Genomic DNA, 14,744 nt, shown 5'->3' with positions numbered 1-14,744 from the left:
TGGGTTGGACCTGAGCCTTAAAGGTCCTGGTGGCAGAGTGATTGTGTATGGGGAAGGTGTTTCCTGCTTGGGGTGAGAAAGGCCTTAGAGAAGAGGTATTCTCACTGGGAATAGGTGGGAATGCCACTGGGTGCAATCCTTACTGGGAGTTTGGGGGCTTTTTTTAAAGTCTAAACATGCATAGAATTGCACCTTTAATGTACTAATTAAACCACTTAAGGTCAGAGCTCTATGAGTCCTCATATAAAATCTGTTGGCAACTGAGATGTCCAGATATCTGATAAAAGAGAAGCAAATATAAACCTGTAGTTTAAAAAGAAACCAAAACAGTAGAAGAACTGCAGAGCCTCTGTTTTGCACGCAAGCCCCGGACACTGTTCTGTATCTCAAAACGAAGAAACCAAGATACAAAGATTCAAATGCCTCCTCTATCTTCAATAATTTAGCGAAAGGAATCTGGTTCCAGTTATTTCCAGTTAAGATAGAAAAGAAGATGATAAGGAAAAGGAATGGTTTTACGTCCAGTCCGTTTCATGCCAAACGCAAGGATTTCAAGTATTAACTAGACTTCATTTTTAAAACAGAAGAGAGGGGAGGCCCAGAAGGGACTGTAAGGTTTGATGTTTTAATAGGGCTTTAATAGGGTGTATCATTGTTTTCTGCTGTGCTCCCCACGACCGCAAGCAGTAGATATTCCAAGGTGTTTGGGGAATATCTAGAAGACTGTGCTGGTCTAGAAAGCAGCAACAGATCTCCAAAAGCAAGAGCGTATGCTGGCTCCACCACCACCTTACATTGCCAATGGTTCTTCTTCCAAGCTGGCTACAGAACTCAAGTCTTTATCACTCTCTTTCACTGAGTTCATTAAAAGATACCACGCTGTGTCTTGAAGCGCCTGCCAAAGAAAGTGGGATGTGTCTAGTCGTTTGTAATAATTAGCAATCAAAGGCCATTACAGATATTAAGCAAGTAACTTCACACTATGGAGCTATCCAAAAGTCTAGGCACAGGCGGGCAATCTGTGCCCTGCAGAGCCCCGCCCACTTTTCCCTGCTGTCCAGCTGATCGGCCATCGGCTGGGCAGCAGGGAACAGATTGATGTTCTGGTGCTGCTATTGGCAACGTATGGACAGCAATCTTCATCAGGATCAATATTTCAGTTCTCCCACCCCCGAGTTATCCCAACACATCCAAGAGCATTGTGCATCAGGATCACTGGGGGAGGAGGCTGTGGTCTGTTTGTGTGAATGGATATGCATGCATGTCAGTGCCGGCTCCAGGTTTTTGTGGGCCCTTGGGCAAGACACCCTCAATGGGCCTCCTTCCTCAATGAGCCTGCCTTCTCACTGCCACCGTCACCAGTGGCTCCTCATGTTCTCATTATTGCTACCACTTCCTTGCCTGACAAGCAAAGAGCTAGTGATCATGCAGGCAGTGGCATCTACTGCTTCTCCTTGTCACCACCACCATTGTCTGGGCCAGAGCAAGAGGCAGGTGAACAAGCAGGTTGCAGTGGGGAAGAGGTGGAGCAACTCCAGGGGGCTGTTGACAGTGAGCCCCTGCTGGAGTGTGAGCCTTTGGCAGCTGCCTAAACATGCCTACCACTGATGCCAGCCCTGATGTGTGTGTCTGTGAATGGTGCATGTGTGTGAAGGGTGCATGAGAGTGGGAGGAATAGTTAATGTGTGTGTGTGTGTGTGTGTGTGTGGTCCCATCTGTCCTGACCCCACCTGCCACTGCCCTGCTGCCAGTCCCATCCACCAATGTGGCCCTGATGGATTCTCCAGCCACCGTGTCCCCCGATGGATTCGCCAGCCACCAACGTGTCCCCCGATGGATTCGCCAGCCACCAACGTGTCCCTCGATGGATTCGCCAGCCACCAACGTGTCCCCCGATGGATTCGCCAGCCACCAACGTGTCCCCCGATGGATTCGCCAGCCACCAACGTGTCCCCCGATGGATTCGCCAGCCACCAACGTGTCCCCCGATGGATTCCCCAGCCACCAACGTGTCCTCCGATGGATTCCCCAGCCACCAACGTGTCCCCCGATGGATTCGCCAGCCACCAACGTGTCCCCCGATGGATTCGCCAGCCACCAACGTGTCCCTGATGGATTCGCCAGCCACCAACGTGGCCCCCGATGGATTCCCCAGCCCCCAATGTGGCCATCCACCTGGAAAAGTTTGCCCAACCCTGGCCTAGAGTGACAGTCATCTCACTTGACCTAACACCACATGACATTATTTTTGGAAAAAAGAAACCCTGACAGTTCCTGGAGCCAGATGAGGGGGGAAATCATGGTTTGAACTTGATACCGTGTTGGCAAGACATCTCTCTCTCTCTCTCTCTCTCTCTCTCTCTCTCTATATATATATATATATATATATGCATTTGCACTGAAGTTAATCTCATAAATGTTAAGCATGAAAATGCTGCTCTCATGAACAAAATGATGCCACATGTTTGGTATCTGGATATTTGTCCAAATATATGCCACATCATGAGAACAGCAGTAAAACGCCATATTTTACTCCAAACTGTAATATATGTAGCCCATGATCAAAACTAGTCTGTTACATATTAGCATAAGAATTTTATTTTTTCTGCAGGCTAAAGAAGAAGGAAAGCAGGTTAATGTTTTATTCTGCTGATCATTACAAGGTAAATATTGACTGGCTGGAGACAGGAGTAGCAGGTTTGTAATGTAAAGGAACGGTTATAAGTTTCCAGTAAACTACTACGATTTCTATCTTGATCTTATCTTGCTATTCTCATCATCAGTGGGTCTCAGACATGTTTTGCTTGATGTAACCACCAGCATGGTCAGCTTTTGGAAGTATACTGCCACCTAGCTAAAGCTTGTAATATTTGCAAGGCGTTATGTATTTATTACTATTCTTCTTGGTACTAGAATGGCCAATATCTTCTCTTTTCATCTGTTCTACTTTCTACTGATGTTCACAGACAGTCTGATTTCTGACTGACCACTTTTGTATATTTCTAGAGATTATATGTGGGTTGGATTTTGTTTAATCTTTCATTTGTGAGTAGAACTTGTATAATTTATGATTTGTTTTTTTATTATTTCCTGTTGATGTGTTGGTTGCTGTATTTTTTTCTTTTTTATCTGGGTTATTTAACTTTACAGTAGGTCTAATTTGGTCCTATTTCATTGTGTTCTAGCTGTTTATGGCAAATTCACAGGATACTTGGCTAAATATGTGCCAAGTATTTATACAATAAGTTGTAATGATCTGTAGCTAAAAATAACAAAATGGATTGACAGACATGTGCTTGTTATAGTAGATTTAGATTTTTCCTAATGTGCAGGTTATTATTTTTAGAAGGTTCAAGGCAAGGCCCTGCCCTCCAGAGTAACTAGTAACTAAATTGTTGTTGTTCAGTCGTTCAGTCGTGTCCGACTCTTCGTGACCCCATGGACCATAGCACGCCAGGCCTTCCTGTCCTGCGCTGTCTCCCGGAGCGTGCTCAAGTTCATATTCATTGCATTGGTGATGCTATCTAGTCATCTCATCCTCTGCCGTCCCCTTCTCCTTTTACCTTCAGTCTTTCCCAGCATCAGGGTCTTTTCCAGAGAGTTTTCTCTTCGCATTAGGTGGCCAAAATATTTGAGCTTCAGCTTCAGTATCTGTCCTTCCAGCGAGCACTCAGGGTTGATTTCCTTTAGGATTGACTGATTTGACCTCCTTGCAGTCCAGGGGACTTGTAAGAGTCTTCTCCAGCACCACAGTTCGAAAGCATCAATTCTTCGGCGCTCAGCCTTCCTTATAGTCCAGCTCTCACAGCCATACGTTACTACTGGGAAAACCATAGCTTTGATTAGACGGACCTTTGTCGGCAAGGTGATGTCTCTGCTTCTTACTATGCTGTCTAGGTTGGCCATAGCTTTCCTCCCAAAGTAACTAAATAGTTATTCCCAAATACTATATGATCAGAGAAGACTAGAAACCCTGAGCCAATAAGTGTAGAGGTGAGGACAGTAAGGTGAGGAATGATGAAGAATCTAATAGAGAAGATATTTTAGCAATGGAAAGCAGGGAGGACTGGAGAAGGTTCCCAGGATGGGGTGCCTCCAAGGCCTAGAATAAATGCTGCTCTGGCTATTTTATCTAAAGCTAATACAGATGAAAATAAATCCCAGACATGCTATAGCCTTACAAGAAAGGACCAGTTCAGATGTTTATGAGTTGCTCTGCAGCTTGAGGAGCAATCCATGCAGGAAGTAACATCTGACCCACTCATCCATGGATATATGACACTGCTTTCCCATGGCAATTTATGAGCACAACATCACATTTTTTAGCCACCCACATTTCGGTGCTTTGCTGCTTGGAGGCAGCAACCTCTGTCCTTAGATGTGCCAGGTCAGATACAACTTCCTCCATATGATTATGTCCCTGCAGCCACTTCATACGCAGTAATTCATAAAGAGCAGATCAGCCTTATGTTGAATGAAGAAAAAAAAGGGGGGGGGGAAATAATAACTGTTTCTGTACAGAAAAAAAGGAATGAGAGAGGTTCACATAACCAGTGAAAAGACTGGTTAATAAACAAGAGTATGAAAACAATAAACAAGAGCATGCAATTATCCCAAATCAAACTTAAAGTGCTGCCAGACAAGGCTTTTGTGTAGTTCCCATACTGAAATACAGAATGTGTGTGTGTGTGTGTGTGTGTTTATAGATGTCATCATCTTCCACTTGTACCTCCCCCTGCCATGTTTTCCCACTGCTTCTTCCATATTTTTTCTTACTTAAAAAAATTAATTAAGGGTGGGAAGATGGAATGACTGCACAATGGCTTTTGATTGGAAGCGCTTGGCACCCTCCATCTGGAACCACCCTTAATCATTAGACAGAAACTACAGACAACCACAGCTGCTAAACAGCCAGCATTCTTTTTGAAACCAAACACTTAGAAACCATGTCTGGCCTCATTGTTTCTTTGGTGAATGACGGCCTTTTTGCTCCTTGTGTTTTCATTGCACATAGAAACCGTCCACTGTGAAGCGGTTTTCTTGGATGTGTAGCTAGATATTCACGGCAAGGGAATGGAAACACACAGAACAATGGATTTGTTTAAAGGAGAGTTTATATGGTTTGAGGGTTTTAAAACTTGTGTTGGTTCCAGACAAAACAATCTGTATGTGATCTTAGTACAAGGGAAACAAGACAAAATGTTTCTAGGAAGTTAGGATCATAGGAAGTTGCCTTATCCTTGGTATTGTCGGCCCTGACTGACAGCGGCTCTCCAGGGTTTCAGGCAGGAGTTTTTTCCTGCCCTACCTCAAGATGTGGAGTTGATCCTTGGACCTTCTGCATGCAAGGCAGGTGCTCTACCACTGAGCCGTGGCCCATCCCGTATGAGGTAGCCGAGCAAAGGGCTGGATGCGCCTGATCTCGTCTGTTCTCGGAAGCTAAGCAGGGTCAGCCCTGGGTAGTACTTGGATGGGAGACTGCCTGGGAATCAGGCTTTCTGCACTGAGCAAGGGGTTGGCCTCGATGGTCTTGTAGGCCCCTTCCGACCCTACGATTCTATGATTCTAGCAAGGTATTCAGGTAGCCACAGCTAGCCTGTGATGAATGAAGAATTGTCCTGAAAACTGTTCTAGAGCTTGGTAAAAGTTCAGCAGTGCCAGAAACTTTTGAGGGCTGCTGAGTTGGCTCTCTGCATGTTCCAGATTAATGATGGACTAACATTCATCCAACAACGCTCTAATTAGGGGTGCCGTGAGGGAAGGGTGCAGTCCCTCATCCCCCAGGGTGTCAGACCATATGTGATTATTTTTCAGGATCACCTGTATATCTGCCAAACCAGTTAGTAGTACACACTGATTGTATATTATTATAACAGTCTTCCTTTCCCCAAGTAGTAAGAAGTTTCAGGGCAGCAGTACAAGATTTATAGTGCAATTCTACACATCTACTCAAAAGCAATTCTTGCCGAGTTCAGTGGGATTTACTCCCAGCTAAGTGTGAGTGTGTAGAGGATTGCAAATTTAGTTTTCTTTGGATGAGAGAGCATTGGATATGTATGTAATGGAACAGTTTTCCAAATCGGAATACTTCGACACTGAAATTTAATGTACAAATTAGCACTAAGGGTCTGAAAATGTGCTACTGAAGCAGAAAGCCATTGAGAACCAAAGGCTGGGCAGGGATCTTCATGACAACAGAATGAGAAGTGCATTGGAGTATTGCCCAGATTTTCATGGAATCAGCTTTGGTCCGTCAGGGGCACATGAAGCAAGATAAGCGAAGTGTAGCGTACCTTTAAAATCTGGTTTTCAGCGCTTGAAAGGAACATACTTCCGGGTGGGGTAGGGGGAGTAGAACTGAACGTCATCAAACTGGCAGCGGCTGCTCAACCGATGAGAGAGGCTTGTTTCCCACCCCCATCCAGGCTCCCCGCTGTTACTACATTATTATGAATGGAGAGCAACTAATTTTCCCATGTGCTGATTTCCCTGAAGAAACCAAAATCCCCAATTCTCCAGTGCAGCATCTGAAGGCTCCTGAGAGCTCCCTCCCACCCTTTCTAATCTGACAGCTTAAAATTGGTGATGTTCATTGAATTTTTTGTTTCAGAATTGGGGGTACCTTGCTAGTAGATCACAGAACAAATGATACAGGAAATCCAGGTTTAACCATTTGGAAATAACCAAAGCCTAATGAGATTCTACATGTGCAAATTAAATGGTGATAAAATACATGCCAAAGCGTCATATTTTCATGTTTTCCGCACTCCTGGTTTGACGCAAAATAATGAACCAGCACTCTGGGAAGGCTTTTGTCGCTGCAGATGTGCCCCTTTACTTTACTTTTGCAAGACACAAAATAAGTCCCTAATCTTATGTTTTCCTCAATTTTCAAAGGAACTTTCACCCATCACCAAAATACTGTCCTGCTGTGGCATTTAGCGATTTTACACGTCAGGAAACTGGTAGGTGCCCTGTTGGGGCAATACAGAGAACATCTATTTCTTTCAATGGGGCCAGCATGAAGGGTAGGCATGGTTGGGCCCACACCCCAGCAGGGGCCCAGTGACAAGAGCCCCTGGACTTGCTCCTCCTCTTCACCATTGCAACCTGCTTGTTCACTGGCCTCTCACTCTGGTAGTAGTGAGGAGGTGGTGGTGGTGAGGAGAAGCAGTAGATGTTACTGCCAACTTGCTCGCTGCTTGTCAAGCAAGCAAGTGCTAGCAAGAGCAGGAAGAACAATAGCTGCTGGTGGCAGCGGTGGTGAGAAGAAAGACTTGCTGAGGGAGGGGGTCTTGTCCAAAGGCCCTCAAAAACCTGGAGCCAGCACTGTCTATGAACAACCCATATCACTAAATACAGTTGAGCATGTGTCTGTTGACTACAGCTTCCTATGACACACGGAGGAGCTTCTGCCCATGCAAGGGGACATTTCAGGCCAACTGCAGTTCAGCAAAAGCCTCGAATAGCTGCTCCTGAAGGTTGAGAGACCCTCTTTCTCCAGCACCATCTGATGTTGGAATGGGATAGTCCCCGTAAGTGTATGGAAATGCAAAGGAAGGCAGTCACCGTTTCTGAAAGCTCCTGATTAGGACACACATCCACCCCAAGATGTAGTGTGGGAACTCACTCATCCTAATATATAAGTTTTGATACATTCTATGGAATGTAACTCTTCTGGGGAAATTAAAAACCTACTTAAATACACCTGATTCTGAGCAAGTTGTACAGGTTACAATGCTACGATGCGATCCTTTTGCTGCTGTGAAGAGGGTAGTGAAGAAAAACCCATGAAAATTAACCACACTGTGCCAACGAGGGTCTTAAATAACAGGGTGTCAAGGACAGTCCTTGACATTTTGCTGTAACAACCAACTAGCAGTACAAATAATGACAAACTGTCAAAGAAGATAAGGAAATTGGCTGATGTGATAAAAGCACTAGTCCATAACAGAAGAAACATAGATAATGGGGCCAGGAAGCGACTAGTTGGATTATCTTGTCTGACTGCATCACAGTTCATCATTCTGAACCCCCCCACCCCCAAATTAATCTCCAGCAATGGCACCTTGACCAAATCTTTTGCAATCAGCTGCAATTATTCATCGCATTGTATTTGTTACAAATTTTTCTCCAGATGTCAAGCTGATCACTAACGGGAATAAAATCCCAGAACGGTGATAACTGCAATATTCATTTCCCTGTCCTCTGACTTTCTTTGTGGAAGTCATTAGCCTGTAAGAAATATTAAGGCTTGATTTACATAACATTTCTCCTTTCGAGTAAAAGAATATACCGTTTTTCATGTCACCCTAATATGTTACTCCACATGAAATAAAGCAGTTCGGTCATTACTGTAGAAATTATTGCTGCAAGCGTTATTAGACCTTCAGGTTTGAACTGGTTTAATTAGAAGATTAATCAACTATAGATTTAGTTGTTTAATTGGCAGAGGCCATTTTAATTCATGAGGGAAAATTTTGATTGGTGGGGCTGAGAATGAAAGCCATACTTGTCCATTGCTGTTCGTTTGGTTGTAGTCTGCTAGCATAATCCAGAAGGAATAGGGAAAGATTTAAGTTGGCTTTTCTTTCTAAAAATAAAAGATAGCTTTTATGTGCACTCCTATGCATGTTGACTCAGAAGTAAATCCCATTGTGTTCAGTGGGACTTACTGCCAAGTAACAATGCACAGGATCGAAGCCTACAGCACAATACATGCATTACTCAGAAGTAATTCCCACTGAGTTCAATGAGACTTATTCCCAGGTAAATTTGAATAGAGGCTTTTCTACGCAAGGTTGTTAATCTCCTGCATCTCCTTTTGGTTTTATCGCAGAATTCAGATCCAAGCACTTCACAAAGAGCATTTCCTTTCCTGCTTTCCACTACATGACCTCTAGGTGGCACTGTGGAATAGTGGAAGAGTGCAAACACAAGTGGAAACAGTGTTTTCTTTTGTCATCAGAAATAATACCCCATTTTCCCTGCTCTAAAAAAAAACTCATGGTGAGTGAGGTTTACAAACAGAAGCAAAACTGGAGGGTCACATCATCTTCTAAAAGAACCATAAACAACAGTGAGCAGGGAATGACAAGCGTATGATAAATGCCCCATGTAGAAAAGCTCTAGGATTGCAGTCCTAATTATTCAAGATGATGCAATTTAGATCCAGACCATTTCCACAGAAGAGCTCCCCAATTCCTAGTGTACTAAGGAGAAGGCCTTTTCAATGGTGGCATCCCAGTTGTGGAATGCCTTTCTTAGAGAGGCTCACCTGTAGTCTTTTCGGTGCCAGGTCCAGACCTTTTTATTTTCCTAGGCTTTTAGTCCTTCAGTTTTGTTTTTTAAATGTGTTGTTGTGTTTTTATATCTTTACACTGCTGCAGGCTTTTACTCTGGTTTTATTCTGTTTTAAACTTTTAAAGGTTTTATATTATGTTCGATCATGTCATATTTTATAGTTTTAATTTTGTGAACATCTGAGAGAGCTTTGGCTATCGGGCAGTATAGAAGCGTAATAAATTCAGAAATGAATAAATATAGTGTAGTTATCCTACTGCAGCATCAGAGGAATGAGAAGCAGGGGGAAATGGTATTTGTATGGAGTTCCATAGAGCTTTCTGTCACATGGACTTCATCCCTTGCACTAACGTGTGGAATACTACAGCATTGTTTGGCTTTGGGGGTTGGGTGCACTGACTAGGTGCATCTAAGACTCAGGAAATACAAGTATGCCTTGTAGGTATATTTGCCACGCCCTACACTTCAGTGGAAGCCTGCATTCTATACAGGCTTCCATTGATGTGTGGGGCACTGTGAAGAGGAAATATCCCATCCATATTTCTGTTTATCTCTAAGCACATGCTTATCTCCCTATGGAAGGCCAACCCCTTGAACTGAGCTTTCATACAATCTGGATCCCGAGTATCTATTTGGGCTGTTTTTGTATTTATTTATTGCATTTTTGTTCCAGCCTTCCTCCAAGGCACTCAAGGCGGTGGGCATGGTTCATGCTCCTCCTTAATTTATCCCCACGACAGGTAGGTTAGGTTGAAAGACAGCGATTGGCCCACGGTCACCTAGGGTGCTACAGGACAGAGTGGGGATTTGAACCTGGGTCTTCCCAGCCCTAGTCTCACATTCGAATCACTGCTCCACCCTGGCACTTGACTAAGATTTGGAGTCTGGGTAAAGCTATGCCAGAGGGCTGACATTTTCCATATTTAAGTTGACTGAATGGATTGTATTGTGTTTTCATAGGGTATTTTATTGACTATCTTACCTGATCTCCCAAGATTGGGATGGGGCAAGGTATACATGTCAATCAATCAATCAATCAATTAATTAATTAACATACTGAGAAAACAATAAACCTAAACCAGGTTGGTAACTCTTGACTGTAATGTAAGTAATCCTGGTATCTGTGGTAGGAGACTGTACCACTCTCAACCATGTCTCAGATATTGCTGCCCATTTACTTTGTTCAATAGGACTAAACAGGAACCATTACAAACCAAGCCAACCCCTATCTACATGTCGTTCTACTCCTTCATTTGTTTATTTCTATCATGGGCTGGGTCTTTTTGGTAGTGGTGGGGCATCTCATCAGAGTCTGGCAGAACCTGGGAGTTGCAGCTCATTATACTGTTATATGTTGGCCACAGTTCATTATATTGTTCTACATCGGCATAACATAAATCCTTTGAGACAACTGAAGATGTCCTCACTTCCCATCTAGACGCACTGGATAAATATTTCTGTAAGTGGATGTTACAGCCCAATCCAACAAAGATGGAAGTAACATGCTTCCACCTTTGTAATAGATCAGCAGGCAGAGAGCTCAACGTTCAATTTAAGGGAAACCGGCTCAATCACAACATGCATCCCAAATATCTTGGGGTCACACTGGATAGGACACTTTCCTATAAAGAACACTTGATGAGCACTGCTGCCAAACTGAGAAGCAGAAATAACATTCTACACAAACTATGCGGCACTAGCTGGGGCTTGACAGTGGATATGCTGAGAACGACTGCACTCGGTCTGGTTTACTCAGCAGCAGAGTACTGTGCCCCAGTGTGGATTAATAGACCGCACACGAGAAAGGTTGATACACAACTGCGTGAGTCAATGCGTATTGTTAGTGGGACGATACGATCTACTCTCACATACTGGCTGCCTGATTTGAGCCATATACCACCTCCGGATGCAAGACGAAAGAGTGCCCTTCTTCAAGAATACCAGAAGATTATTGACCATCTCCAGCTACCAGTATTAAATGATGTAACTAGGGATGTCAGAGAATTTCACCACGAATCTCGGGGAGGCCGAATGCCAGCGCATTCGGCCCCCTGAAATCAGTGGCGAAACAGTCTGCCCTCCCCCTGGGATGGGACTTACCTTGGGCGAATCTCCCTGGTGGCGGCGGCTCCGGCGGCGGTTTGGCGGCGGCGGCTGCAGTGGCCGGTCTTCCGACCGGCTGCCGCCACTGCCATTTCCAAGTTAAAAAAAAAACAAACGTGATAGGCTACATATATGTTTACGTAGCCTATCATGGCTGAGTTAAAAAAAAAAAAAGCATTCCCCTTATTTTCGCCGTAGTCTACGTAAATGTTTATGTAGACTAGATGTGCCAAAATAAGGAACGCAAATGGCGGCGCCCATGGGCACCGCCATTTGCGTACATGCGTTTTTGTTTTTTTTAAAAACTCAGCCGTGATAGGCTATGTAAACATTTACGTAGCCTATCACGGCTGACTGTAGGGACGCAAACGGCGGCGGCTACAGCCGCCATTTGCATTCCCGGCCGGCCAGGATTCGCAGCGGGAGGGACGGGGCGCCTCCCCCCCGGCCAGAATTTCAGGGGGGAGGGATGGGGTGCCTCCCCCCCGGCCAGAATTTCGGGGGGAGGGACAGAGCGCCTCCCCCCACCGCGAATCAAATTTCGTTCAAGGTAAGTGACTTTCGTACATCCCTAGATGTAACCTACTTGGAGTGAAACAGGTTAAGATCGAGACATCCAGCCATTTCTACTGCTAAAGCTCTTCTAGAAGATGATTTCAATATCTACAACATGTGGAAACAACATTGGCTAGGAAAGTGCCCTCCACAATGCCGAAGCTTGCCCTGCATCTTGGAAAAACCACGTTTTTCCAGCCCCATGCGATATGGACAACCTTGAACTGAATTCACACAGGTCATGGTAGATGTACAGATGCCCTTTATAAATGGGGCAAAACAACATCATCAAATTGTGATTGTGGGGCTGAAAAACAAACCATCCAACACATAGGGACAGAGTGTCAAAACCGAGCCTACAGTGGAGACTTTGCTGATTTCCTGGCTGTGACAACAGAAGTAAAGAACTATATCTGTAACCTAGACATACGTTTGTAATATTCCTGTCTATATTTTATATTTTACATTTCATATTTATTATGGTCTGTGTTTTTATTGTAATGTGATGTAAATGTCCCATACGATAAATAAATTGCATAACAATGTATAACAATCAACCCTTGCCCATTGATTGAAATTACTCAGTGGACTTAAGTATGTTTAGCAATATGTTGGACTGTGGTTCTAGGTCTTCTGCATTCTCTAAGCTTGATCCATTTATTATAGGGCTTCAGCTGAGAACTCAGTAGCTTCATTCTGAGGCAGTCACAGTGTAAAATTGTACACGATCCATTTATTGTACTTGATCCATTTAGGGTGCAATCCTATCCAGGTAGGCAGCCGCCTCCGAACTTGGAGGCGACCGCCTATCCAAAGCAGGGCAGGAGAAGCACGGAGGGGATCATTCCCTCCATGCTCCTTCCGCTCTGTATTTTTGGCTAGACAGCTGATTGCAGCTATCTAGCTGCAGGAAGACAGAGTGGGGAAGGAGGCTGCTGTGCGACACATAGGATGTGTTGTACAGGCATTTCCGCCCTCCCCGCCCCGGAACACCCCTAGCCACGCCCCTTTTCAGCTGCTCCATGCTCCTCTTGCGAGCGCGGAGTATGGGGCTATTCCACGCTGCCTCTGAGGCAGTGCAGAAGTGAAGGGAGGTTAGTTCTCCAGGAACCGAACTCGGAGTGCGGGCTTTGAGGTCAGTTCCCAGAAAACAACATATCCTATGGCAGTCTAGCTGCTGTCTAGCTGCCATAGGATTGCTCCCTTATTGTACTTGATCCATTTATTGAATTGTATCCATTTAGTATCCATTTATTGTATTGTACTTGATCCATTTATTGCACATGATCCATTTACTGTAGGATTCAGCTGAGAACCAAGTAGCTTCATTCTGAGCCATTCACAGTGCAAACTTGTATACGTCTACTCAGACATAAACTACATTAAGTGCAATGAGACTTACTCTCTGGTAAGTGGGCAAAGGATTGCAGCCTCAGTTCTCAGTACAAAGACATTGCACAGCTATTTTTTTAAAAACACAGTTTTACAGTCTGGTAAAGAACGAGGAAACAGCTGGTCACAGCATAAAGGCTTTAATAAAAAGCCATAGCAACTAACTCCATTTACACAATGCTGAATTTCTCATCCACATTTCAAGGCTAAAGCTTCAAACATCAGAAAATGGTGAATTCTTTCCTGAGTTAGAACACAGCTGCCTTAAACATTAAATGCTGGAAATGCAGAAAAAGGTGCACATCCAGAATTCAGAATTACTGATCTGTAAGTCATTTTAGATGTTTTGCATTCAGAAACATTTGCATTGATATTGGGAGGCGTGCCCAGACATTGGCTTCCTTCTTGTGCTCCTGGTTCAGCACTCTAGTGGACCACTGGGAGCGTGGGAATTACTTTTATGCCCTGGGTAGCTGCAGTAAGTGTGGGACTCTAGCCGAGCAGAATGCACAGCCCACGCTTGTCCATTTGAGCTATGTAAATTGGACAGAATAAGCACAGACTAAAGCACCCTGCAGGGCCGCGGTGGCTTAGTGGTTAAGACACTGAACTGCAGACTGGAAGGTCAGCAGGTCAGCAGTTCGAGACCCGAGTGCTGCATGACGGAGTGAGCTCCCGTCTTCAGTCCCAGCTCCTGCCAACCTAGCAGTTCGAAAGCAAGAAATTGCAAGTAGATAAATAGGTACCGCCTCGGCGGGAAAGGTGACAGCGTTCCGTGCACCTCGGTGTTCAGTCATGCCGGCCACATGACCACGGAAGCGTCTTCGGACAGCGCTGGCTCTTTGGCTTAGAAACGGGGATGAGCACCGCACCCTAGAGTCAGACACGACTGGTTGGGGACACCTTTACCTTTACCTTTAAAGCACCCTGCAGGTCTGGACTGTGGGGACAAGGGGACAGTATGAAATAAGAACAGTCCAGCAATTAGGGGGGGAAAATCAGCAGGGCTGAATTTTTGCAGGGCTGGGGAAAATGATGAGATTGGATTTGACTGGAACTCCAGGAAATCAAGGCATGAAACTAAGGAAGCTTTAGAAGAAGCCAAAATTAAGTTTAGGGACAGGCTGAAGTATCACTCAGAAAACATATTGGGGGCAAAGTGGGGGGGTTGGTGGGGTAGAATGTGAAATTCACCATAAAAACCCCCAAATAGGGAGTAGCCATATTGCATCTTCTGTGACTATTCACAGCCATGATGGTCCACCTCTGTGATGTTCCTCTGCCAGTTTGTCTTCTCCCCAAAAACACACATTAATTTCAGGGGTTGGGAATTTATGGCCCTCCAGATGTTAGGGTCTACAGCTCCCATGATCCCTCACCATTGACTATGC

General features: G+C 44.6%; 1 protein-coding gene across 1 annotated transcript in view; it reads right to left on the bottom strand.

The window, feature by feature from the left end:
- LOC146344630 (uncharacterized) overlaps window positions 1–14,744 on the bottom strand; it is a 185,820-nt gene that overhangs the window by 157,844 nt on the left and 13,232 nt on the right. The window contains 1 exon segment of the mRNA XM_084859808.1: window positions 1,731–2,175. Within this exon segment, the coding sequence (XP_084715934.1) occupies window positions 1,731–2,175 (445 nt within the window).

Source organism: Heloderma suspectum, chromosome 5, assembly GCF_057233095.1.
Source record: "Heloderma suspectum isolate Gila_16-S chromosome 5, 16-S_ref, whole genome shotgun sequence".
Lineage (NCBI taxonomy): Eukaryota > Metazoa > Chordata > Lepidosauria > Squamata > Helodermatidae > Heloderma > Heloderma suspectum.
The sequence above is the reverse complement of the archived record's forward strand: the minus strand, read 5'-3'. Positions and strand labels throughout refer to the sequence as shown.